The sequence below is a fragment of the Anabas testudineus genome, chromosome 7 (genome assembly GCF_900324465.2).
Source record: "Anabas testudineus chromosome 7, fAnaTes1.2, whole genome shotgun sequence".
NCBI lineage: Eukaryota > Metazoa > Chordata > Actinopteri > Anabantiformes > Anabantidae > Anabas > Anabas testudineus.
This window is the reverse complement of record NC_046616.1, coordinates 11,044,446-11,071,987: the sequence shown is the minus strand read 5'-3', so window position 1 is coordinate 11,071,987 and position 27,542 is coordinate 11,044,446. Positions and strand designations below refer to the sequence as shown.

Here is a 27,542-nt window from a genome sequence, read left to right as displayed (position 1 = left end):
CGCAGCTCAGGGGTGTAGGTGCGGCTGTCCTCTTCCTGCTCCATCATAACCAATCACTTTTCTTCATCTTCGTGCGTCCATATGACAGGAAGCCGGCGACACATTGCAGGTCAGCTGCTTCCCCTGGTAATATGGTGGCTGTTGACATTATTTTACTTAACAAAGACGTTAAGTTTGCTGTTTAAGTTAACGTTAATGTTTGAGTTAACGCTAGTGTTTGGTCTGTCCGAGCGTCCTTTAACGCTACGTTCACCGTTGCTTAGTAACAGCTGAAGCTAGCAGCGCTCATGTGAAACGAAGCTAACATTATCATTACATGTGGTCACATTTTTGGCGTTTGTAATTATTTATGCTGTCCTAGAAAGCTCCCACAGACTAGGTTATAGAGACACAATGTTTTCACCAAGTGAACGTTTAAATGTTGATTGTTTTGGCTACTGTATCTGCTGTAAACACAGCTCCAGCATGAGGCATGGAGGGTCCAAAGCTAACCGACGTGGTCCTACTGGCCTGCGGGTCCTTCAACCCCATCACCAACATGCACCTGAGGATGTTTGAACTGGCTCGAGATCACCTGCAGGACACAGGTTGAGTGCAATAGATTTTTTTTGTTTGTCTGTGTTTTTGAATTTTAAAGATTGCACGTTGTCACTGTTTCTCATGACTTCATACTGTGTAGATAAAAATGGTATCAATATCATTTTTATCTAAGTCAGGTCAATTCAAGTTAAATTTGATTTGTATAGGCCGATATCACAAATCATACATTTCCCCGAAGGGTCCAAAGGACCAGGGAAGTGGCCATTCAATTCCCAATTTGCTGTTACAGTGTACTGCATCCTCTGTGCATTTTATGTCTATCAACTTCAAATCACACTTCTTCCTTTGTGTCTCAGGTCGGTACAGGGTGGTGAAAGGCATAATGTCTCCAGTGGGTGATGGCTATAAGAAGAAGGGTCTAATTAAGGGCAGTCACCGGCTGGAGATGGCCAGATTGGCCACTGAAACGTCAGACTGGATCACTGTGGATTCTTGGGAAAGCTTGCAGCCAGAGTGGGTGGAGACAGCTAAAGTTGTTCGGTAAGTTGACATTTCCCATGTTTGTGGCAGTAGTAGTTGTGTGTTTTGTCTCAAGTTATTGTTGCAGGTGTAAGGAAATCTGCCCAAGACATGTGTCAAACCTTTGCTCAATCATTTTCCCTTTTGCTTACCTCTAATTCGTCTTTGTCTACACAAGCAGCCTATCCATCAAATGGGTACTAATGTCTGTTCAACTAATAACCCTCATGCCCAGTTTTCATGTGTTTGCTGGCACAAATTATAACAAAGACAGTGTTTTAAGACATTAACACTCTAGGTATTGTAGTAGCACTTAGAATTAAAATAATTGTATTGATGCTGCTTATGCATATTGTGCATTACTATCATAAGGTTGAATTCATAAGTTAAAGCTTTATGTTCAATGTTTCAATTTCAGTTTGAAATTGAAAATTTCATCTCGTATTTTACAGCAAAAAGAAGTATATATATTATTTGACTTTACTTTAGTTTTTGCACGTGTGTTACTGTGTCATAAAGAAATAGAAAGTAATGAAGTGATAAAATTTCACGTGCACAATTTGTGAGCTAAAGAAAAAATGAAACATGACTAGGGAGGTGAGATACAGTAGATAACAAAGTGTGTTATTCCAAGAGAGACAATAGCAACATCAAATACTTTCCTCTCCAGGGGTTCCCAACCCTGGTCCTCAAGGACCCCTTCCCTGCTTGTTTTCCAACTATCCCTGCCCATCCCACTGCTGATTGCCAGGATTACGTGCGTTCAGTCAATCAGAAGCTGGAAGATACCATCTCAGATGAGTGTTGGAAGACAACGTGAATTGGTATCTTCCTGATTGACTGAACACACCGGATCCAGGTAATGAGCAGTGTCTAGGGTAGGGCTAGTTGGAAAACAAGTAGGACAGGAGTCACTGAGGACCAGGGTTGGGAACCACTGACATTACTGCAATATCTCAGTGATTGTTTTAATAACCGCATTACATATTAGTCATGGAGTGCTGTTCTTTTCTTCTTCTTTCTTCTTTTCTATTATCGGTGCCTTCCAGCTTGAACAGTCTCCTCCATTTCTCTCACTGTACAGCTCTGGTCTGACTACACGTCTCAGACGTCTTATTAACATTTCTAATTGTTTTATGTCTTTTAGTGTGACTATCTGACTCTGTTAAGCTTGTTTAGTAGCATCTTTTTACCCCTAACAGCAATGTTAGGGGGTAATAGTTAGTAAATGTTAACTTTTAGTAATAAATAAAACAAATGTTTTATTGAAAATTTAATTGAAAATGTTTTTTGAATTGTTTATTCAAATATTTGTTGTTGATCACTGAGATGCATACATTTTGTATATAAAAAAGAATATCATCACCAAATTCACTGCAGCGGATTTTAGTGAATTGGAAGTTGTAGACTATAGGAAACACTAAGCCAGGTTTAGATTTCATAATATACTTATAAATAGATAAATGTTCTTGAGTGCTATATTACCAATATTTCAGAATGATAAACTGAATTCAGTACTGTTAACTGTTTATAGATACCTCCCCCATTGATTGTTTTTAATGTGAAAATCTGATGTTTATTCTCTATTAATTTTATCTGTAGGCATCATTATGAGGAGCTGCCTGCAGCAGAGCAGAACAACGATGACGTGGACACGGTGAAGTATGCCAAAAAGAGACGTATAAAGGAGAATTATTTTAAAGGTTCATCTCATCAGAAAAGCAAAGGTACATCATGTCTAGCTGTGAAGGGTTTGCTCTCTGTCTTATTTTTAACTCCTCCCTTTTCCAGACAGATAACAAGCCTCATCTTGCTTCCACTGTATTCATGGTTTACTGTATTCAGCTTAACACAATAACAAAGACAATGAAAAAAAGGTGTGAATACTCAGGGTGTGGTGTCATGTGGTGGGTGGCAACTTATTACACCACCAACAGAAAAGACAGGCGAGGAAAAAAAAACACGCATCATGTGTGCATCGCATGCATCATTGCTTTTCAGTGATTTGTTGCTTTTCCTTGTTGCATATCACTGCGAAGTGAATGTCTGGATTTGAGACAGTTGGTTAAACAAAAATAGACATTTGAAGACACAATCTTAGGCTCTGTGAATTTGTAATGGCTATTTATTGCTTCAGTCTCTTTAAGTCATTCTTAAGTCTTCATAGACTTTTCTCTTCTTGCAATTTTATATTCTTCTGTTTTTAACAGAAATGTTGACTTTGTATTACGATTACTCTGTCTTATTTCTACATTTGCTTTTGTTTGCTGTTTTCCTTTTTTGTTAAAGAGCTTTGTAAATTTAAAAATAACTACAGTACATCCAACTGTAAGTTTATTATGAACTCTTTTCCTCCATTCAGAGAGGCCTCAGGTAAAGTTGCTGTGTGGGGCTGATGTCCTGGAGTCCTTTGCTGTGCCCAATCTGTGGAAGCAGGAGGATATCATTGAGATTCTGGGCCACGGCTTGGTGTGCATCACTCGCAGTGGCTGTGACCCACACAAGTTTATCAACCAGTCAGACGTGCTGTGGAAGTATCGCAATAACATCCATGTGGTGCACGAGTGGGTGACCAATGATATCTCAGCCACACATGTGCGGCGGGCACTTCGCCGAGGTCAGAGCGTCAAGTACCTTCTGCCAGACCCTGTGCTTCGCTACATAAAAGAGCACGACCTATACAATGCTGAGAGTGAGCAGAAAAATGCTGATGTGGTCTTGGCACCTCTTCAAAGATTTACAGGTGCCTCCTCAAGTTGAGGAAGTTTACTGCTGTAGCTGCAAAAATAAAACTGTGAGCTGCTAGGTGCTGTGGGTTTACTGTGAATTTTAAACAAATCAGACATTTGATTTTAGCTTTCACCAGTGCCTATTCTACACGGTAGTATTTTGTAATAGTTTTATTTTAGCCGAACAAACCTTCATGGGCTTGCTGAGTTATTTGAATATAGCGTTATTTTCACTTGGCTACAAGTTAGCTTGTGTGTGTGTAGAAAAGCAAGTCATGAACAAGTGGAGCAGTGGTTTAACCAGACCAAATTTTTACAATTTTATATAAATGATTTAATATGCATGATGTTCAAGTTTTTATGATTTACAAACACATTTGAATCTTTTTGCAAGTACCACAATCCTTTACCACTTGCTTCAGTCTACACTTCTCAGCTCATCACTACCTAGACTAGGATTTATCAAATTCCCAAGGCAAAACCTAAAACCAGCTAATATACCTTAAATATGTTTATTTACGCAGATTTGAAATATGTCATATGTGCAGTTTTGAAAATGAAAGTGTGACTTGTGTTGACCAGAAATAAACAATGGTCTTTGTTTTCCAGCTTGCCAGCTCTTCATTGCTGTTTCCACGCTATTATCACACAGAAAACTGCTAATGTGAAACAAACAAGTGCTTAACACGGGGGTGTTCTGTGTAATCATCACAGACAGCAGTTAACAAATTTCAACCAAAGGGAGAAAAACTCACTGTGATGGCACAGTGGTGAAATAGAAAGATTGAGATGAGAGAAAGAGTCACACTGTATATCATAATTTAATTTTTATTTCATCTAATACAAAGTAACTAGATAAGTCTTTTTTTTTATTTTTATCCTGATATGCAGTTAAAATCTGAGTCAGTTGAATTTTACTATATAATATTTTAACCATTGATCTTTTCACAAGTAAAAACAAGTATAAAAAACAGTTAAATGTTAAGACAAGGTCCATCTTTGATTTTATTTCACACTGGAATTGTGTCTCTACCTGGATAACTACAAAGTTTGTTGTTTTATTTCCTTTTCCCTTCACACGAAGGTGTGTGCATGTGCAAGTAATGTGTGACGCTTGACATAGACTTACAAGCATTTAAGATTCAGCACAGTGGGACCAGTCCGACACGTCTGGCTTCAAACTGGCACTGATGTTAGCACCTCCCTCATCTTCACATCACCTGCAGGTGTCAACGACTGAGGGAAGGGCGCACCTACGGTTATTACCCCAGGTCTGTCTCACAACAGCATTGTCTCAGGCTTTTTTCAGAACTCCTCTGGTGCCCAGCAGTTTGAGAAACATATTCAAACTTATATCAGGAAGTAGACAGTTCATGAAAATGCCAGCCAGTCTCTGTGGTACGTGGGACATCATTAGCAATGTCAACTTGGATGGCTACATGATCGCATTAGGTAAGTCCATAAAGCATGATGTTAGGAATTATTTAGCCGTTCTACTGGATCAGTTGTTTATTGTACGCATGGGATTATGTAAAATTAATGTGCCTGTAGCCTGTGAGTGCATCTGTACCGTAGATTTATAGCCTGTACATCATATATCAACCCCTCCAGGTATCAGCCCTAACTTACGAAAAATTGCTCTGAAGCTGAAGCAGAAGAAGGTGATTGAGCAGAAGGGTGATCACTACATTATCAAAACCACCAGCACCTTCCGAAACTACACCATATCTTTCAGAGTGGGTCAGGATTTTGAGGAGTTTACCAAGGGACTGGACAACAGACATGTGAAGGTGAAGCATATTGGCAGAACTGCATTGAAAGTGCTAACATGCATAGTGTTGTACCTTTTTATACGGGCTATTAAAACACTCTCCCTCTCTGCCACATGAGCAGTCACTGGTGACATGGGAGGGGAACAAACTGGTGTGTGAACAAACTGGAGAGAAGAAGAACCGAGGCTGGGCTCACTGGATTGAAGATGACAAGCTGCATCTGGTAGGAACATGAACATGGACGTTTTAATCAGATTTGTTCTTCATAATGCACCAAACTAAAGTAACTTTAAAGATTTAATTATCATCACCTCATTATAATTGTCTTGAGTAATGATGTTCTATATTTCTTTGGCCTATTACCATCAGGAGCTGTATTGTGATGGAGAGGTCTGCAGTCAAGTTTTTAAGAAGAAAGTGAACGAGTGAAGAGGAATTTGCTTTACAAATTTGCATTTCTGGAGAAGTTACTTTGCGAAGAAAGGCATCATGTGCTAGATCTAATACTCTAAACCCTGAAAAGTAAACCACGTTGTCTGTGGTAAACTTTTTCCTCTGTAATGTGACTTCAAGGCTGAGTTCCTGAGAAAACGTCTTTCCTTCCAGGGTATGGATTTACACCACTAGATGGTATCATGTCATTACTTTTGTCAGATAGTGACAGCGAGCTGGTATGTCGCTTGATGGTGTTGGCCTCAGTTTTTTGAAACATTCATTATCAAACATGTTTGTGGATCCTTTCAACTGAATGAAAAAACATGTTCAAATAAGACAAATCAGCTGTTTTTTGTTTTGTTTTTTTTACTGGATGATGCTAAAAACAGAAAGTGGGGTGATATTTGTGAATTTGTGTGTAATAAAACTGGGTTTTTATAGAAATCTGAAATTGCATTTCTCTCTTTCATTTTTCTTATGTTGTCTTTAGTACAAATTAAGTTCTTTTTCTGATTTTATTAGCTCACTCACAAATCTATCTGTCATCACTCATCCCACATATGATAATGAGGCAGGAACTGTGATATAATAAATAATAAAAAGAGGCTCCTAGTGTAAATTGTTCAGTAGGTGATTTTTTCATCTACATCAACTAATGTCTTGATTGTTCAGGTACTTAACTTTAATAACCACAGCGTTTATTTGCTTTTTAAAACAGAACAGGAAATATACTTCCATGCCTCAGATGAACTACAAAGCAGCTATCTAGTAGCCACTTATTTAGCTGTACAAATCATTAGACAGACTTATAAGTATATACATCTTTCACGGATTAAGTATTAAATGTAATATGATGGTACGCACCTCCTCCTGTAGCCTCTTCAGTCACGTGACATCATGTAGAACCAAAATGGCCGCCGTTGTATTTTGACGTATAATAGCTAGCTACTTTTCTTTTTGTTTCATTCTTGGTAGAAAACTAGCGAACGACAGAGTTGTTGGAGGGGGTGTATTTTCCACTCTCACTATATCGGTGTCCTAGTTTTTATCTTGAAGACAATCAAGGCTGACACGTATTTGTTGAACGAGTTAGACTATGCATATTTAGTTCTAAAACAGGCTAGCTAGCTGGCTCTGGCTGGCACATATTAAAGCGATTCAAAGTGAAATAACTAGCTTAGTTGGCTGCGATGGAGGAGTTGAGCGCAGACGAGGTAAGATGACGCTAATAATTAGTATCTAGAAATAAAACGGGCATATTTTACCACTGGTAAAACTCGGGTTTAAGTATATAAATTCGCTGTACTTAATGTCAAATTGTCTTCTTACTAGCAGACTTGCCAATGCTAGCTAGCAGACTAGCATAGTCTAAATTAAAGAGATGCATCCGCGACACAATCCCACATTTAACGTTAGTTCACCACCATTATACACAAACGCAACCAACAAAACGTGCCTTTACAAGAGTTTCTTAAATACACGCAGTAGAAGTTGGATGTTTGTCACCGTTGCCACTAAGCTAATTCTGTTTAGCCGGAGCTCATTGCTATCAAGCTAACGTAATTCTACAGGCTGTGCATAAGCTGGACCTTGGAGGACATTGTTTTCACAAACATCAACTAAATTCTTTTAAATGCATACAAATTATTTTCACCAGGCAAATGTTTTATTCCCGTTATATTGTGACACGCAGTGTTACACGCTGCCTGCTCTATGGTGTTTGTAGGTAGTTAAGCTAGCTGACAGTTGCTAACGTTGTTTTGCTAACGACCAAAAATTAGCCTGCGAGACGACTCAGCATAAAAAACACATCGGGCCACCATTGTGCAATCATCTGTCGGCCGACTGTGTGGACACTGTACTGTTCCCCTTCAACCATACGCGAGATTTTATTAAATAGTCTTTCATTGGTGCTTTGTGTCCGTATTTAGCTATTCTATCAACTCACAGCCGAGTGTGCGGTTGATTTACTGTAACGTTAATTGTTTGGCTTTTCGGTTGAGTTGTGAAGATTAGTTGGCTATGTAGGTTATGTTATGTTTCTTCGATATGGTCTCTTTTTTTTTTTTTTTTACTCAAATGTGATAAACACCAATCACCAGCTAACAAACAATTAAAATTGTCGCACTACTTTGTATTTCTTAATTTGTTTAAAGCTAATTGGGCCAGCCATTCTCCCAGAAAGAAATATTATGGCAAATCTATAACAAAAACATTTGAATAGTGAGTCAGATTACACAGGGTTTAACAAAAGTACTTTGAATGAACATCTAAGTCTTCTTGTATACTCATTTAAGATACGCAGAAGGCGACTGGCACGATTGGCAGGGGGACAGACGTCACAGCCGAGCACCCCTCTCAGCACACCCCTAACATCCCCACAGAGAGAGACTCCACCTGGACCCCTCCCTGGACCCTCAGGTGCGGCACCCCAGCCCCTTCCACCAGCTGCCTCTCAATCACTGGGGCTCAGTGTCCACAGTAGTACTCCTGCCACATCCCCTATGGGCACCTCTGGTAAGAACTGAATAAAATCTTTAAAAGTGTGTGTGTGTGTGTGTGTGTGTGTGCGTGCGTGTGTGTTTGTGTGTGTGTTCATTTTTTTTTTAACTATAACTTATAAATGCTTTGGTGATTTCTTGAAAACATGACATCAGATCCAGGCAGCTCTCTAGTTGTTACCGTTATAAAGTTATAGTTGTTAATCTTTTTTATGACCTATAGTAAAACTCTATGGTCCTACACAAATTGTCCTGCAACACATTGTCTCGGAGGTTTGGGAGATGTGAGTTTACGCATGACGCTGGAAGGGACATTTATATTTCAGATGTTGCTATTTGGACAGCAAGAACCAGTGATGTATACCGAATGGCAGCAGGAGCCTCTTGTTATCAGTATCCCTGTTTGACAAGCATAGGCAGTGATGTTCAGAATGAGCATTGATGTATTCACCCGTGCACTGCTCTCTAGAAAATACACTGATGACCCTTGTATGGATGCAGTGAAAATTTCCTGGTATTGTTTGTTGGTATGCATAGATGTGGCATGTTCATGTATTTGTTTGGAACATCCTCATTGATACCACCATGTTACAGTGTTTATTTAACTTAACAGTTGGTAATGATATGATTGTTGTGCATCCTGGAAAGAATTGTTAGTTACAGCCCTTCATCCACAGCAACATCCTGGGAGTTAATAAGCTTTCCCTCTCTGTGTTTGCAACAATCATGGTTTACAATGGTATGATACACACTGTTGATCTTTAAAAGAGCAGTCTTTGCTGACTTGGTGTGGCCAAACAGTGGTTTTGTCCTGACTTAAAATGTAAAGCTTAAATTTCAATAATGTCTAATCTTTGTAGTGGTCATCAAATTAAGGATTTGTTTTAATAAAAATCCTCACAACTAATGTATACTATAACCATGTATAGCTATATAAGTGGTGGTATTGTGGTGTAGTTGTTAGCACTGTCGCCTCACAGTTACCTTCTTCTACAAGTCGGGATTGGCAGAAGCACCCCCACGGTCCTTAACAGGAGGAGTGATTAAGATGATGGATGGAAAAGGAAATCAAAGCCATCACAGCAGGACAAAAATATAAAACTAAAACTATGAAAGACATGAGAGTAAAATCACAAACTTCAGAAATAGAATTTGCTTAGTTGTGTTTTGCTTTTCAGGGGTAGCGTATGGTAGTCAGAGCAGCGAGGGTGTGAGCTCCCTCTCCAGCTCTCCCTCCAACAGCCTTGAAACTCAGTCCCAGAGTTTGTCCCGATCACAGAGCATGGACATTGACACTGCCTCCTGTGAAAAGAGGTACTGCACACTTCACAGACTTTTTACAATTTTTAGATGATACTTAACCTCAAGTCTTTAATTTTATCAAATAGTTTTCTCCTGTAGGCTAAAATGCATTGTTTTCTTCTTCACAGAGTTCAATGGTTCAGCCTGAACTATTTGGTTACATTACATTTTAGTGGTGACCATAATACTGAAATGTACATAATTTTACATAAGAAATAAGTGTAACAGTATTCAGATGTTTCTTTTGAATGAAATGAACATGTCTGTTATAGTATTGTTATTTCATAGAGAGGCCACATGCTTTTCTCTTACAAGATCTGATAAATAATTTTATTGTAAATGAGATAAGACAATGGTGACATTTCAAATGGACCTTTGAGACTTGCGTATTAAGCACTGCACCTCTGTTATTCCAGCATGTCCCAGGTGGATGTGGACTCAGGGATAGAGAACATGGAGGTGGAGGATAGTGATCGCAGGGAGAAGAGGAACCTGACTGATAAGGTAAATGGCAGTAGAGAACATTAACTGAAAGGGAGTGCGTTTTATGTTTGATGACTTGGCCTACTTGACTCTGATCGTGCTCACTGTCAGATCAAGGAAATCTTTAAACAAAGTAAATATAAAAAAACTATTCTGGTATTTATAGGAAAGTAATTGGGGACTTTCCATAGACGCTATTCTGAGTTTCATTTTCATTTATTTCACTTCATTGATACATAGACTTCTCTTGATATACTGGACCAATCAAGTGAGAATGAGTGTTGCAAAAGTCAAAGTAATGCTAGTCTAGTTGGCATTTACTCTGCAAATGACAGATTTTTGTCGAATCTTCACTGTTGCTTCTCTTTACCCAACTCAGGAACTCTCTACGAACTCAGATGTCTCTGAAGAACAGGCTCTGCAGCTCATTTGTAAGATCCTCCGCGTATCGTGGAAGGAGCAGGATAGAGATGTCATCTTTCTCCCTTCACTGGCTGCAGAGTTCCAGCAGAACCATAAAAATGGTATGTAATCCAAAAGCATCTTTATCTCAGTAATTATAACAAGTTGGATGAATTGAATTGAATGAGAGTTGAATGATTTCTCTGTAAAAAGACATAGTTCTATTCAAAACTGCCAGGTTATTGCATTTAATAAATTGTTATTTCTCCTCTAGTATACTCTGACTTTAAAGACCTGATTGGCCAGATCCTGATGGAAGTCTTAATGATGTCCACCCAGTCACGTGTCCACAACCCCTTCGCCAGCTTGACCGCAACCTCTCAGCCAATTGCAGCAGCCAAATCTCCCGATCATCGTCTGACACTGGTGCAGCCCTCCAGCCAAGGTGGCAGCCCCATGGGCCTCAATGCAGGGTCCTTTGGACCCAGCTCTCTGTCCAGGCAAGTACCTCACTCCAGTATTATGATCTATGAGAACCCCCAGAAACACATCAAGCTGTGATGTTCCCTTTATTGATATGCATCTAATATCAAGGTGATTTAGCTTTTCTTAACCCTTCCTCACTTCAGTGCATTACTGTTCAATAATTTTTTGCCAATGATTACTTCAACAATGTTGTCCACAGTCTGTATGGATGTAGTATTCCTCACCCGATGTCTTCGGCTGCAACCATGAGGTCTTCTTCATCTCTCCCCAATCCTTCTAGACCCTCTGAACCTTCTACACCTTCTACCCCACAATTTATTGTTCCCCCTAGTCCACCTGCTGCTGCTACTCCACGACACTCGCTGAACACTCCCTCTGCCCCCGTGCCCATTTCCCAACGCTATCGGCCTTACTCTGTCACCTCTTCCTGGGGGGCTCCTTCTCCAACTAGTCCAGGTCACAGAGGACTCAGTTTCCTTGGGTCTTCTCCAAGTCCTGCAGGTCTCTCTGTTCCCCCCAACACCCCAGTTTGTGTGCCCCCACCCAGCCCCCAGCCCCGCTCTTTGAGCTCACACAGGGCTCATAACCAGCCTTCTTCAACACCCCCTAGTATTGTACCCTCTCCCAGATCAAATACCCAACAGACCGCCCTTGGTGCCAGGATCCCACCATCTAGGTATCATATCCTCCATTTGCATGCACAGGCAAGCTAAATATACTAAAAAACTGAACTGTGTGAAACACCAGATTTGATGTTGGATGTGTTTTGTAACTAGATTCCTCTCATCGTGTCTATGTCACAGTTTAATACATATAAATTTAATCAGTTTTCAATTACCTGAGATTTAACCAAAAATATAGGACGTTCAGGCAATTAACCACTTCCTGTTTTGTTTTTTTAGTATTAAGGCTGCTTGTTGCTAACATACCTTTATCAAAGATCTAACAGATAATAACTAATAAAAGATATAGTTAAACCGACATGTATAGAGCCAATATTACTGTAAAAAAGAAATTCAAGCAGGAAAGAGGCTTCTTATGCGTCTTTGCATTGGCTTGGGCGATTCTGGTTTTGTGAATGATTATGACATTTGGCTCAGTTATCGGTTAAAAAAAAATGTGACGACGTATAAAATCAGCAGACAGAATGGCATTAATGAATATTAAACAGTACTAGTAATTGTCTTCAAGCAAGCATACAGCCCTCCAGCAGTCCTTTCCTAGTGTTTCCTTCTTCTGTCTTCTTTTCTTGTGATTTTTTTTTTCCCACATTTGTTTTCACTTCTCCTCTGTCTCCTTCCCCTCACTCATGCGTGACATCCCCTTTTCTTCCAATCTTTCTCTTGCTCCTCCTTTCCTTTCCTCGCCATGTTAGCCCCTTGTCGTTGCTGTTCTTTGCCCTCTCTGATATGTCTCAGGATAGCAGCGATGAAGAATCTGAGGAGGATGAGGATTTTGCTCGGGTTCAGTTTGGGTCCAGGTACACTGCTGCACAGTGTGTGTTAACTGTGTGTGAGCTTTTGCTCAGTGATGAGGCCCAGTGCATGTGTCAGTGGGACAAGGAGACTAACTGCACAAACACCAGTGTGCAGTGGTGAAAGAAACTGAAGTGCTTTCACTGGTAATCAGAGCTATAAAAGGCCAACTGTAACTTTTGGTTGTTTATGTCATAGTATTATGTACAGTCTGAACTGCTGAGACTGCCATGCAACAGCTAGTCGATCTAAACTGTGTATGTTTATGTATTTTATGTATGAGAGAAATAATGGGGAAAGAGTTTATTTCCTCTATGGGTATTTGTACTGCCCCTTAGTACAGTGTATGGGTGGAGCATTGTTTACCTCTTCAATGTTGTTTTGCTTTGAAGCAACTCACATATAGGTTTTGCCTTTTGCAGCTGACAACTAACGGCAATTTAGATTTGCGTCACCACATTTATCAGTTAAATGTGGCAAGCTGAATCCTAATATTGGCTCCAAAGTCTTGCTGCAAACAGCAGCTGAATATTTAATATTGTTAACTTTTTTCTTTCATATGCCTGGTACTGAGACGCTGCAGTGCTGTCACTAATGCCTTATAGTTTGTTTCTTTCAGGACCCTTGAAAATGGGTTTGAGCTTGTTAACCATTAATTACTTAAAATGTGTAATGCTAAAGGTACTGTGTTGTGTTCTCCCATACAGTATAATGAGACACTCTCCATCCTTGTTTTTGTGTTTACCCTTCTGTTTACAGTCTTGGTGCATGCGGAGGGGGAATGTCCAGTGATTCAGCTAGCGACCGCTTCACCATTGAAGCATGCAAAGAGACAGAGATGCTGAACTACCTCATTGAGCGTTTTGACAGTGTTGGCATGGAGGAGAGGAAAGCTCCCAAGGTAGCTGGTTGTCTGTAAAATAAATGAGTAGTAAATAAGTAAAACCAGGGTTTTATTTAGCTGATTTACAGTAAAGACAGTTTTATTTTCCTTTTATTGGAGAAGAAAACCTATGCAGATATTTAATCAAGCTTAATCTCATCACATCATTTGTGTCCTGATAATCCTTCTAGTTGGACCATCCCACTGTGATTCAACAGTCTTGAGAGAGATTCTCTGAAATTGACAGCATACATTTTATCACACCTCTTTTCTGTTTCTCTCTCAGATGTGTAGCCAACCAAATGTCAGCCAGCTTCTCAGCAACATTCGCTCTCAGTGTATTTCCCATGTTGCCCTAGTTCTGCAAGGCACCTTGACCCAGCCTCGGTAAGCAAGCCAGCAGGACACTGTGACAATCTGTGGGCTATTTTCTGTCTGTCACTATCTCCCATTGTGTTTGTGTACCTACTGTTCTTTTTCCTTTCTGAGTTTCCATAGCAACTATTCTTTCACCTAGCTTCCAAACATGTCATTTATTTATCTGCTTTCACCACAGTGGTTTTCTGTCTGTTTTCTACATGTAGAAGGCCTCTGCAGCAGTCTCTGCTGGTTCCTTATATGCTGTGTCGGAACCTTCCATTCGGCTTCATTCAGGAGTTGGTGCGCATTACCCACCAGGAGGAAGAAGCATTCAGACAGGTGGGAAGCACGTCTATCCATCGAAACATGATAATGTCACTTGTGTAAGATGACGCCTATTATAGTATAGTCATAGTGAAAACTTTTCAAACATTTTATGTTCCATAATGAATTAACTAAACTGTACTGACATTTATTCTGATTTAAAAAATATATTTTTATTAAAAAGAAAACGAGTAAACCACTGTTTACAGTGGTCGCTCACTGAATTACTTCACTGTAATAAAGAAATTTGAATGTTTCAGGCAAACGTTAACATTTTGCTGTGAATGTAATTTCAAAAGTTTACATGGCACCAATGCATGACTGAAATGCTTTTTACTATTGCATCCTCTATCTTTACTTTCAGATCTTCATTCCCATCCTCCATGGACTGGCTCTTGCAGTGAAAGAATGTTCTTTTGACAGTGACAACTTTAAATTTCCTCTCATGGTAAGGCGTTGTTGGTTTTTGTGTGACCTATACGGAGTACCAGGGATGAGATAAGTTAATGTGGTTAAGATTACAGGGTATGCACAGCAGGGCTTAATGAAATTCTGGCAGCTTGTCAGACAACTTGCTCTTCAGTAGATGGACAACTCCAGGTGTGGAGTGTATGTACTGTCAATGTGCAAAAAAGCATAAATAAAGAATAACGGTGTTGCCATTGTCGTGACATTTCCCTTACATTAGCATTAAGATCATTTTCTTGCTACTTTTACAGTCTTATCTTGAGATTCTTTACATTTCTTACTTTATTTATGTGCAAATAAACTGTCAGTTTGAAGAAAATATCCATTGAAGATTTGCATCACTTGTGTTTTTGTTTTTACAGGCATTAGCTGAGCTTTGTGAAATCAAGTTTGGAAAGACTCATCCAGTCTGCACCTTGGTGAGTATAAACAGACAAAGCTACATTATGGTGTTCATGATTATTTCCTCATGTCTCAACTTGTTTAAGCAATATGTTTATCAAATGTATTACTGAACGTTTTTCAGTCATGTATTTTCATGAGAGGTTTGATTTTTACATGCCTGTCTGGTTATTGTCTTTGTTTATACATTCCTCATACCAGCATGACCACATGATCTCAGTACAGGAGAATGTGCTCTCTTGTATTGTTGACATTAAGAATATTCCTGGTGCACAATAAAAAAACAATAAAACTCCCCTTCACATAGAAAAGGACTTGCTTACATTTAGTAACATAATCTTTCAAATCAAATGATTGATACTAAATATTAAGTTTATAAGATTACGTAGTTGCATATTAGATCTATGCTAATGGGTTAATTTGTTAAATACTTCCCTTTTTTTTCAAGTTGCATTTAGACATTTAGCTTCTCTTTGTGACTTAAATTGAGCAAGCAGGTAGAAATACATTCTTTGGGTTCATTGACTTGATGGGATGATTACTAGCACCACTAGACATTGAAATTAGTGAAATATTTATGTTTGACAACTCAGAAACCAGGGTCTGAATGCAATACGCCTCTGTCATGGCTCCTCTGTGCAGGTAACATCACTGCCTCTGTGGTGTCCCAAACCTCTGAGCCCTGGTTGTGGCAGAGAGATTCAGAGATTATCCTACTTGGGAGCCTTCTTCAGCCTTTCTGTGTTTGCTGAGGATGACGTGAGTTGTCTTTTCCATTAAGTGATTAACAGACATACTGTAATTACACTACAAAACAAAACAAGGCAATCTGTTTTTGTGCAATTAAGTTATAGTGTGTTTATCTTCTCCTTAAGACCAAAGTAGGAGACAAGTATTTCTCTGGCCCAGCCATCACCATGGAGAACACACGTGTTGTCAGCCAATCATTGCAGCACTACCTAGAGTCAGCAAGGGTGGGTCTCCTTTTCTTAATGATTTATTTAACAGTTTTCCTGTCCATTGGGTTGTTGTAGACTAATGTGCTAAAATGGTGTGTGTGATCTTTCTCAGGGTGACCTGTTCAAAGTTCTCCATAATATCCTACTCAATGGAGAAACACGCGAGCTGGCTCTTAATTACATGGCAGCTTTAGTAAACTACAATGTAAAAAAAGCTCAGATGCAGGTGAGTCACCAAAGTCAGTCTTCAATAAAATATTGATTAGCACTGTGGTTACCAGACTTTACACAATAAGAAAAAGAGTTGTTCAACAGCAGAGGCTGTGTGTTTTGCAAAACCTGTAGTTTTTCCTGAAAGGTTTTCGTAGTATATATCTCTGTACTATGAAAATAGTATATAATATAATAATAATGTATAATATTTGAATAACTCTTACATGTTTTTTTGTCTTTCTTTACAAAAAAAAACTCTTGATGTTATCTTGCTTTTGTGATTTATCTCAATGTCCAGCTTTTGAACATACATTTTTTCCATCTCACAGACTGATGACAAGCTGGTGTCGACAGACGGCTTCATGCTTAACTTCTTATGGGTGCTGCAACAGCTAAGCATGAAGATCAAGCTGGAGACAGTGGACCCTTATTATATTTTCCACCCACGCTGTCGGCTTGTTGTCAGCCTAGAGGAGACGCGTCTAAAAGCCACTATGGAAGAGCTCAAGAACTGGCTGAGTGAACTGCGTAAGTTGACATGAGTTGGAGCACATGACTTGCATGATTGTGAGAACTATACTGTTTTGTTTTTAATTTAAACTCAAATTAAAAATGTTTTATTTTTACTTAATGTGGAAAAACTTCAGCCTTTTTGAGTATTCTTAATTGGCATTTTGCATATTTATCGGTAATTCACCAATCTGCAGATTTAAGATACATTTTTTCCCCTGAGAATTGATCAAAGTAATCTCAGATTAATCATCCTGGGGTTACTGTTGCTGTATACATATATATGTATAGACTCTGCTCTATTTGGAGTCATCTATTAAACAAGCTATACTGTATAAAGTTCAAGTTATATACTTCCATTGAAATAATCTTAAAAACAGTTCGTGCACAGTCACAATGTAAAATGATACTCGACTACATTTGTATAGGCAGTAAGGCTGATTGGCAGAAGATACTGACAGACTGAATCTGACTTATGTTATGTGTTTCCTTTAGTGGAAATAATGCATTTTCTTTGTTCACAGATGAAGACCCTAACAAGTTTTCAGAGCCCAAGTTTCCCACAGAGTGTTTCTTCTTGACGCTGCATACCCACCATTTGTCAATCCTGCCCGGCTGCAGACGCTACATCCGCCGATTGCGAGCCATTCGTGAACTGAACAGGTACACACCCGTACCCGTACCCATACGCACCCATGTGTTCAAAGCATGGGTTTGTGTGTTTTAATATTGCTGTGTTTGCCCTGTTAGAACTGTGGAGGAACTGAAAAACAGTGAAAGCCAATGGAAAGATTCTCCCCTGGCCAGTCGGCACAGAGAGATGCTCAAGCGATGCAAAACCCAGCTGAAGGTCGGTTTAACATGCTTGTAGAAGTGCAAGTGTATTTCTTTTATGAACCGATTAAATACCGATTTAAAGGTACAGAGATGCAAATACTCGTCTCTTAGTTCACTGTACACATCTGTTTTTCAACACTGAAACATGAGATGAATTCTACAACAGAGCATATTTACAGAGTTATGATCCTCATCATGTTTGACTTTGTCCTGTCAGAAACTCGTGAGAGCCAAAGCCTGTGCTGACGTGGGCCTTCTGGATGAGAATCTGCTCCGCAGATGTCTGCAGTTCTACAGCACAGTCATTCAGCTCATTCTTCGCATGGTAGACCCTGCCTACCCCAAGTGAGTGGCCCTGCCACTGACAGGCTGTGCTAGTCTTTGTCGTGATATATACATATTATGTACTGTAAAAGGAACAGATGTTGAAGCATACACAGGATTTTAAAAATCTTTGCTGTCTGTTATACAATCATTTCAGAGTTGATTGTCAGAATCTAAGTGCCATATTTTCTTTTTATCTCTTGCGCAGCATTAACCTGCCACTGAACCCCGATATTCCCAAAAGCTTTGCTGCTCTACCTGAGTTCTACATTGAAGATGTGGCTGAGTTTCTGCTTTTTGTTGTCCAGTAAGTCAATAGTTTATTGCTTTGTTTAACATTGTCTTGATGAATAATGAAATGCCCATACTGTTAAATGTGTTTAAAAAATTTGGGTATTAAAAATCTGTAGAATACTGTAATACATAGCATAGAATATCACATACTGTGTATAAATAATACACAGTATGTGATATTCTTTGCTAGAAATCAGTGCCAGGTTTCATACGGAAGCTAGAGTCAATAATGATTTAGAACTATTTTCAGTGGTGCTTGTTTTATTCATTCCTCTACGCCGTCCTCGTCTATTCTTCCAGGTATTCTCCCCAGGTTTTATATGAGCCGTGTGTCCAGGACATTGTCACCTTCTTGGTGGTGGTCATCTGCAGCCAGAACTACATCAGGAACCCCTACCTTATCGCCAAGTTAGTGGAGGTGCTGTTTGTCACAAACCCTGCTGTACAGCCTCGTACTCAGCGATTCTCCGAAATGATGGAAAACCATCCATTGTCCATCAAACATCTGGTCCCTGCCCTCATGAAGTTCTACACTGGTGAGTACCATGTATACTGTAGTATTAAGCTGTGGTTCTACTCAGTGGGATAAAGTGTAGATTCTTATCTGCATTAAAAAAGAGTAATTTCTTCCCCTTGATGATTGATTGATAGTCTACTTTAATTTTTCACTGAACATTTATCTCCTCTGGTCAGATGTTGAGCATACCGGTGCCACCAGTGAGTTCTATGATAAATTCACTATACGGTACCATATCAGCACCATCTTCAAGAGCCTCTGGCAGAACATTGCCCACCATGGCACCTTCATGGAGGAGTTCAAGTGAGTTTGCATTTTGCTAAATTTGAAATTTGAAAAATAACTCACAGAATGGCTAAGTGAATCAGTTCTAACCCGTCCTATTTTATTCTGTCCTTCTAGCTCTGGCAAGCAGTTTGTGCGCTACATCAACATGCTGATTAATGACACCACCTTCTTGTTAGATGAGAGCCTTGAATCCCTGAAGCGTATTCATGAAGTTCAAGAAGAGATGAAGAATAAGGAGCAGTGGGATCAGCTGCCACGGGTTAGTGTGTAGGCTCACCAGGACTTTTATTTACTCATCACTTATGTTCATTGTTTAGCTGCATGTTATCACCTCACTCCTAATCATTCTGAAACATGAGACTTGGCAGAAGAATGTTTATGTGTATTTTCTGCTAATTTTCAGGAGCAGCAACAGAACCGCCAGTCCCAGCTCACTCAGGATGAAAGGGTGTCTCGCTCATATCTGGCCCTGGCCACAGAGACAGTTGAAATGTTCCACATCCTCACCAAGCAGGTCCAGAAGCCTTTCCTCAGGCCTGTGAGTGTTGCTGCCCTCACTGGGTTGTTTTTTTTTAAATGACCACCTACTGTTTTCTGGGCACTCGGAGGGGAGGTGTATTCTCAGTTGTACTATACAATAACAGTTAATGTACGGGCAACATTGTTTACCTGGATTTGACAGTTTCTAAACAGTGGCACCTTCTTCACACAGGAACTGGGACCACGTTTAGCTGCCATGCTGAACTTCAATCTCCAGCAGCTCTGTGGGCCCAAGTGTCGGGACCTGAAGGTGGAGAATCCAGAGAAATATGGGTTTGAGCCTAAGAAGCTCTTAGACCAGCTGACAGACATCTACCTGCAGCTGGACTGTCCTCGCTTTGCTAAAGCAATTGCAGATGATCAGGTTGGCACTGAGTTTACACTTAATCTCAAATGTAGTATTTTCACACAAAGATTAAGCTCAACTTAGTGTGCAAAGTGCATCGTCACTCTAATGATAAAAAATACATGGGAAATTTGTTATGTAAGTAAGATATGTGGTTGCCAGTGTGTGCTTTGGTAATGGGGAATTTAAATTTAAATGGTACAATTCCAATGTCATGTTAATTAATTTCCTAATTTGTTGGGAGTACTTTACTATAGAACATATAAACTAAAGAACCTAGTGGCAGCTTGTTGCCTCACATTGTCACAACCTATGAAATTACTTGCATAACTATTTTTCTGGAATATGATGACAGTGGCTCTCCCTTTGTGCAGATTTACAGATCTAACAGATTTTCTGTTTCTCTGCAGAGGTCGTACAGCCGTGAGCTCTTTGAAGAAGTGATCTCAAAGATGAGGAAGGCTGGTATCAAGTCCTCTATCGCCATTGAAAAATTCAAGCTGCTATCAGAGAAGGTGGAAGAAATAGTCGCCAAGAACTCGCAGTCTGAAATGGACTATAGTGACGCACCTGATGAGTTCAAAGGTGTGTGTGAACACATTAGTCCACAGTGTGTATAAACGGCATCAGCAAAAAGAATTTGTTATTGCACGATCATACAGAACATCAACAACAGTGGGTGAAATCTTTTGTAAAAGTTTTTTTATGTTTACCCCAAACCACATCCAGCAAGTCTTTGACCCTAGGCACTTGCTTAGAAATCTGGTGTGACCTCAGCTCAGTCAGTGCAGACAGACAAGATCTTCAGCAGCCTCTGTTGTTGAATTCCAGACATTTGCAGGGATTTTGCAGCTCATAGAGGTCACATAGACAGCTTAGAGCAGGGCTATCCTATAACCACAGACTTAATATAATCTAGTAAGGGAACGTGGCCCACATACCTCCTTTGATTCCCAGTTATGCCAGCTAACACACCACAGTTGATGGGAGTGTGCCATACAGGAGACTAAAGTATCGGCTTTCTATGTGGTTAAAATTTCCCATGCCGGGTTTTATTTTTGTAACTCAGAAGCCCTGCTGTAGCAACTTTGTGACATTTCAGTATAGGGCCAAATTTATTGATTGCTCTTACTGAGTTTTTATTGGATATTTTCTTTAATGGTGTTTTGGTAAGTACACCAATTTATGTCTGACATAAAAAAATATATATTTTCAGGATCTGGAAAGGGACATTTGGCTGGCTCGTGCTGTTGTGTGGTCAATGAAGACATTCCCTACATGTGATTGAATTTAGTTTTATTTCTCTCACAAAAAATAAATTATTTTTTTAATTATTGATTAACTCTTAATTTACCAAAAGTTAAGAAGAGAAGGGAAACAAATCTCTGCTCAGGTGTATGCACAACACTGGAATTCTAATCCCTCTCCATACTCAAAGAGAAGCTTACTAAGTATTTTGTTTGGTTTAAATAAAAGAAAGTGAAATTAGAGATTTGATGACTATATCTTCGACTTTAATGAAAGAGAGGTGCTGGATCTTGACCGTCTGTAAAATGTATGACTGTTATAACAGACCCTCTGATGGACACGCTGATGACTGATCCTGTGATGCTGCCTTCGGGGAACATCATGGACCGATCAATCATCCTGCGCCACCTGCTCAACTCCCCGACTGATCCCTTCAACAGACAGCCACTCACAGAGAGCATGCTGGAGTCAGGTAACTCCCCCTTGATGCCTTTTCACCTGTGATTACATGTAAAGTTGTCCTGTTTGAAGTAGCAATTGTCATTTTTAGGTTGAAGAAATTTGATCCTGGTAAACCAATTTATAGAATTGAATTAAAGCCTGTTAGATTTTACATCTCAGTTGTGTTCTTGACTGTCTGTTTTAATTCTACAGTCCCAGAACTGAAGGAGAGGATCAATGCCTGGATGAGAGAAAAACAGGGTGGACGGCTTGTCTAAGGATGACATGTCACCAACATCTGACCTGCTAACCATTGTTAAGGGATCTGTCCAAATCGCCTGAATTCAGTGTCACTACTACCAATGACAAAAAAAACAAAAAAACATTTTGAGTGGAAGAAAAAGCAGACATGATTTGATTTTTATTCGCATTTACCCTTTTTGTCTCAAACCATTATCATGGTTCTAAAAACAAAACATAATAAAGTTAAAACTTTTAAGTTTTTTTTTTCTCATGTGTTTGTGTGTATATATATACATATATATATACATATATTTAACAAGAGTTAGTTAATTCATTATAATGCTGCAAGAATAGGTTTTCCACAAACAGCAGGTTTACCAGCAGGGTTCATACAGTCACTTGATTAATTATTTTCCTTTACGGTTCTCATATTGTTTTGTAATACTAAGTATTTTGGCTTTGTTAAAGACTAATAATTATTAGAGGAAGAGGGGAGGGGGGCTTTTGGGGGAATCTGGGTAGGTTCTGATAAAACTGAGTATCAAGACTGTGACAATGATAAACTTGAGTCCATGTAATGTATGCTGATGTCCCAGAGTTCACACCTGCACAGTTTGTGCTTGTAAACAAAAGTCAGTTCTGGGAATAACCATTAAGGATGTAGCTTCAACTAATCCGAAATGTTAAATTCTTTTTGAGTACAGTAGGAAGATAAGCAGCGGTTTACCAAAATACAGTATGTTCAGTTCCTTATTAGTAATTTTTTCCCTGCTGACTTCGATAGACTAAAATTACTTTCTGTGTGTGCATGGCCTCAATTCCAGATCCTCCTAAGCGCCTCATGGACAAATAACCCTCTTCAGGCAAAGTGAAAGGAACATGAGAGAATGTAGCACGACCACCAGAAACGCCATCTTAGAAGCACACCATTAAGTCTGTTCTTCAGAACCACTGACATCTCACCTCGAGATGGTCTCTTTCAAACGGCACTGTACCTAACTTGACCTTGCTGACCTTAACTGTACAGGAAATAAGTTCCTTTAACCACACCTGTTTTGGAAGCTAGGATTTTGAACTGAAATAAATGATGATGCACATTATTTTGCAATTTGTCACTGGATTTTTCTTTTTCACTTACCAATGCATTAATGATTTGTTTACTCCTATTTGGCCAAAGATAACTTTGTTTTAGCTAAATGTTACAAGACACATATACAAGGTCTAAAACGTATCTCTCCTATATTTCTACATGTAAACATGGTAAACATTGAGCAAGGTGGTTGGTTACCTACTACTTTTAATAACAAAACTATGAAATTGCATCACTCAAACATTTACGAGATGCTTGATTTGTTTTTACCAGATTCTGGAAAAATCTGTTTTTTGGAAATGTGGTTTCCCACATGCATAAGCTTAGTCATTGTTCCACTATAATAGTTATAAACTAATGGATTAAACGTGGCAACTGTCCCAGTATTGTTGGCAAGTGGTAAACAGTGTATAAGGGTAAAATGGAACAATTCATCTTGCAAAGCAAGCATGGCCCCTTAGTCACGGTTGAAGGTGTGCACATTTGTTTTAAACAATTTAACAAAACATTATTATCTAAATAAGTGAATTGCACACAACACCTAAACATAAATATAACTTCTGATCAAGTAATTAATTTCTATATATATCACATCTGCGCCTCGGGTATACTCTTATATATTGCACATGATCTGGTTAGGGACCTGGTGAAGTTTTTGAGATGTACACTAGATGAAATGCCTCATCCCTCGTTAGACGGCGCTCTTTGCGGTGGCTCTGGGTGTTGCGGTGACTGTGGTGCGGGGAGCGGTGGGTAGAAATCCTGCAGTGTGGCGTCACAGTCAGAAAAAAAAAAAAGAGACATCCCACCCACGCCAGCTCCCCCTTCTGGTTTTCCGCATCGCTATTGGCTCTGCGGTCCATTAGTCACCGAGGACTCCTCGCTCATTGGTCCGTCAGGCTGTCAATCAACGCGGTCGAGAGGGAGTTGACGTAATCTGTTCGGTAAATCAAGGAGCGCTATCAATTCTGCTTTTCGCCTGTGAGCAGGAACACGTCCACCTTTTATCTGAGCTGGAAAATAAACCCGTCAAGGAGCCGCTGCTTGCAACTACAGCTCCATCCGGCGGAGGATACCGCTATAATGGGTGTTTTTAGCGAAAGCGGAGTTTGTAACAGTTTTCGTTCTCGCGTATTCTGATTTGAAAAAAAAAAAAAAAAAAAAAACCAGCACCTTTTGACGCCCGCTAGCTAACGTTAATACTTCTGCCGTGTTGTCTTTGTGAGGATCTTCAAACGTAAGTAAAGAGCTTAAATCATTTCTTTATGTGTATGTTAATGTTTGCAGTGTTAGAGGTTGTTATTAAGGCAGTTGCTGGCGGCTTGTGAGCTGTTCAGTTGCGTTACGTTAGCTAACAGACGTACAAGTGTCTTCGGATCATTAGCTAAATATTCATACTTCCGGTAACAGTTTTATATTTCTAGTGTTAAATGGTTTGCAAAGTATATAATGTTATTTGTTTACAAACGGGGTGTATGGTTAGGTAGTTGGCAATAACGTTATCCATAAGGCAGACACCGGGGGTTAGTAAACGCCAGTTTCGTCTCTTAGCTGGAGACTGAAAACCAGTTGTTAATGACATAACGTTAGCTTACAGTAAAATATAGACATATATAACACCTACCGAATGAAAAAGCCCCCGTTTAGTTTTAATGTTAAATTAATTACACTCACAATGTGTCGAGTCTGTGCTGCTAAAATAAGCATGCAACTCCTCCCTGCTCGGTCCCACAACATACAGCAGCGGGGGATTAGCCTACTTCTTCACATCAGCGAATTTGTTTTTTTTGTTTGTTTGTTTTTTTAAATGAAAAAAGCCCTTTGTCTGCAACACTGTACGTAGGAAGGAGGCCCAGCTCTCTGTCCCACCATGGCCCGCACCAAATAGGGTAGATAGAATTTCATGGGCGTATGCTTTAGCAAGTATGGCTGACTGCAAGGGCATGGAAAAACATGAGATATTTGACTCATCCAGTGATGGGCCGCGGGATGTATAGCTGACATTGAATGTAAATATATTGGAAAGTTGCGCTATAATTAAATCTGTGTGATGCTGTTAATGTAATAATGTAGACGGATCGATATATGCAGTAGTAATATGTTTATCTGATAAACTTGTTTTTCACAGATGGCGTGAAAATATACATTAATAGCATCACAGTTAACTGCATTTTCACTGATGAATGTTTGATCGGCTACTGTTTACTGGATATTAAAGGCTACAGTGGTCAGCCATATTTGTTGTAGGCTTCTATTACTGGATATTGAGAGGGGGTGGGCTTGTGTGTCTGATTTAATGTATCTGATAAGTTCAGAAGTTTTGTGTTGTGGCAGTTTATTGTTTTCAAGTGACAAAATAAAGACAACCCTACCTAATTTACTTAACACTAAATGTTCTGTTTACTAAGCAGATGCAAATATCTCATTTTGTCTGCTTCCTTTAGGAGGGATATATAAAGAATCTTACTGCGAGACAGCCTAAACTGCAATCATGTCTGGGGCGTCTGTAAAAGTCGCTGTTCGAGTTCGGCCCTTCAACTCCAGGGAGATGAGCAAGGAGTCAAAATGTATCATTCAGATGCAAGGCAACACTACTAGTAAGTAACCCACTGGCATGCACACAACAACAGAATGTCTGTAATTCATAAAGGCCTGTCTGCTAAGAGAGGTGTGCTATACCACGCATGCTCCCTCATGGTCTTCCTTCAGGAATCTTAGCAGAGAACAGTAGAATTAGCAAACTGAATAGGAGACGGTTGGGGACAAACAGCCTGAAAGAGAATAAAAGGCTTACAGAGTGAAATTCCCCCTCCTCTGAAGGGGCCTGCATGCCTGAGGAGTCTCTGTGTGAGAAACGCTGAGTGAGTTCATACTGGGAGACCCCGGGGTCACCACATAGCTTGGCCTACAACACCCCAATTCATCTAGGCTTTACCACACAGTTATTTTTGCATGTTGTTTTGTAGTAGTTTGATTATGTTATCCTAGTATCCACACTTTATGAATACCCTGTAGAGTGTTATGCTGTTATGAATAGAAGTAAATTATTTGCGAGATTTACTGTATTGTTTTTTCATTTTGCTGTCAATTCCATATAAAAACAAGTGTATGGGCTAAAGTTACATAGGCCTATGGACATTCAAATGTGAACTTGTGTCGGTGCCTCTCTCACATTTTACATGGTAATGGGATCAGTGATTAAGAGTATGTTGTATAAAAGCACTAGTGTCTTTGGATCATTTTTTGATGTGAAGGTTTGCCATTAGTGATTTTAACATTTGGGTAATGTGAAAATATGGATGCAAACTTCATTTGAATTTATTTCTAGTGGAAATATGGATGTAATCAAATAGCCTACTTGCTAAAGTTAGAATTTGTTAGTTTTAAGTTGTGCACTTGCAGACTGTGTTGTGTAAATGTAATAATCTAATAATTATGGATGAATCATTGCATAGCTTTCCATGGACTCACCCACTTTGTTTTGTACATTTGTGACACCCTTCTACTGGCGTTGTTGTAGGATCTGTGAAAGTATATGAAGGGATAGCGGTAGAAGCAGAATACCTGAATATGCTTTTGTACACTTGTGATTCAACCTCCTTACTTGTGACTGTGAGTCATCAGGTACTGTGAAGTGCTAGCTGCTTCCTTACTCTTGCCTGTGCTGTATTTCCCATTTCAGCAGGCAGATAAATACAGCCTCTCTGACATTAGCATGGAAACATCATGACCCACTAACAAGACAGCATGTGATGGCTGGAACCTGTTCTGCCAGCAGGCTCTCATAGTTGCCTCGATTTTTCTCAGTCAGTCCTACCGGGTTTATTAGACTAAGCCTATATGAATCTTCTATAAGATTTCTGCCAGTTATGGCTCACTTGCCCTTTATCTCTCACACTTCACCAAAGACAAGCTTTGTGTCAATCCCCAGTACTTTTACTCCATATCCTTGGGTTTTCATTATGCCAATGTCACTCAGAGGTGCTAGAGGGTGACTCGTGGCTTGTAGCAGAACTGCAGTGGAATATGCAGTTTTTGGGGGGTTAGTGAGTGAGTGGAAAGGAGGAGGCTGCAGTACTGCCTACTCTACCTCCTATCACATGGGTAGATTGCAGAACAGAAAGAGAGGCTGGCAGGCAGCCATACTCTCCCTTCATCAGGACTTCATTGCAGATGGTATGCTGTGAATGCTGTTCTACTAGGATGCTTAGAGGTTGAATGGGAGTTGGTGCTTTAAACATGCACAGGTTCATAAATGCAGTTGGAGTTATTTGATGTGCAGTGTGAAAACGTGACTCTGCATTTTTCTATGACTATTTCTATGAGTTGCTGGATTTCCTCAATTGTGCTTATCTACACATCTAAGTAATATAACTTACATTTGTAGTCAAAGCTGAGATAGTGTGCACAATGTATATTAGATGGTCACCCTAATTGTGATTTTTTTTTTTTTTTTTTTTATGTGGTAAAAGGGCTACATTCTTTCTCACTTCTAATCTACTACATATTTGGCAAAGTTTGGCTAGGTAAGAAAGAACATATGATTATCCTTGAATTACAAACATTAAATGTTTAACTAAGAAATTTTGGAAATATTTTATTTGAAACAAG

General features: G+C 39.5%; 3 protein-coding genes across 9 annotated transcripts in view; all 3 read left to right on the top strand.

Annotated features, from left to right (window-relative positions):
• The first annotated feature begins 56 nt into the window (after positions 1-56).
• LOC113167176 (nicotinamide/nicotinic acid mononucleotide adenylyltransferase 1) lies at positions 57-6,464 on the top strand. The gene is made up of 9 exons (XM_026367590.1): positions 57-126; positions 459-587; positions 897-1,080; positions 2,662-2,786; positions 3,422-3,817; positions 4,929-5,240; positions 5,400-5,578; positions 5,682-5,783; positions 5,930-6,464. Exons 2-9 carry the CDS (start codon positions 473-475, stop codon positions 5,987-5,989), a joined length of 1,473 nt encoding a protein of 490 aa, XP_026223375.1. The 5' UTR covers positions 57-126; positions 459-472; the 3' UTR covers positions 5,990-6,464.
• Positions 6,465-6,895: 431 nt separating this feature from the next.
• Positions 6,896-22,941, top strand: ube4b (ubiquitination factor E4B, UFD2 homolog (S. cerevisiae)). Of its 2 annotated transcripts, XM_026367925.1 has the most exons (29): positions 6,896-7,209; positions 8,293-8,512; positions 9,675-9,810; positions 10,215-10,302; positions 10,661-10,805; positions 10,958-11,183; positions 11,369-11,845; positions 12,545-12,649; positions 13,404-13,545; positions 13,814-13,914; positions 14,112-14,226; positions 14,576-14,659; positions 15,042-15,098; positions 15,724-15,840; positions 15,957-16,055; positions 16,153-16,266; positions 16,583-16,781; positions 17,288-17,426; positions 17,514-17,613; positions 17,818-17,945; positions 18,133-18,231; positions 18,519-18,754; positions 18,912-19,038; positions 19,138-19,282; positions 19,427-19,561; positions 19,736-19,927; positions 20,320-20,494; positions 21,483-21,629; positions 21,812-22,941. In XM_026367925.1, the coding sequence occupies exons 1-29, from the start codon at positions 7,186-7,188 to the stop codon at positions 21,874-21,876; spliced, it is 4,137 nt and encodes a 1,378-aa protein (XP_026223710.1). In that variant the 5' UTR covers positions 6,896-7,185; the 3' UTR covers positions 21,877-22,941. The 2 variants fall into 2 exon arrangements, with proteins under 2 accessions (XP_026223710.1, XP_026223711.1); XM_026367926.1 differs by lacking the exons at positions 11,369-11,845; positions 12,545-12,649 and having other exon boundaries at positions 21,812-21,952.
• A 957-nt stretch (positions 22,942-23,898) lies between these two features.
• Positions 23,899-27,542, top strand: part of kif1b (kinesin family member 1B) — a 50,730-nt gene continuing 47,086 nt past the window's right edge. For all 6 annotated transcript variants that reach the window (XM_026367703.1, XM_026367701.1, XM_026367702.1 and 3 more), the window contains exons 1-2: positions 23,899-24,168; positions 25,376-25,528. In XM_026367703.1, the coding sequence (XP_026223488.1) occupies positions 25,423-25,528 (106 nt within the window). In that variant the 5' untranslated portion in view covers positions 23,899-24,168; positions 25,376-25,422. The remainder of the gene's footprint in view (positions 24,169-25,375; positions 25,529-27,542) is intronic.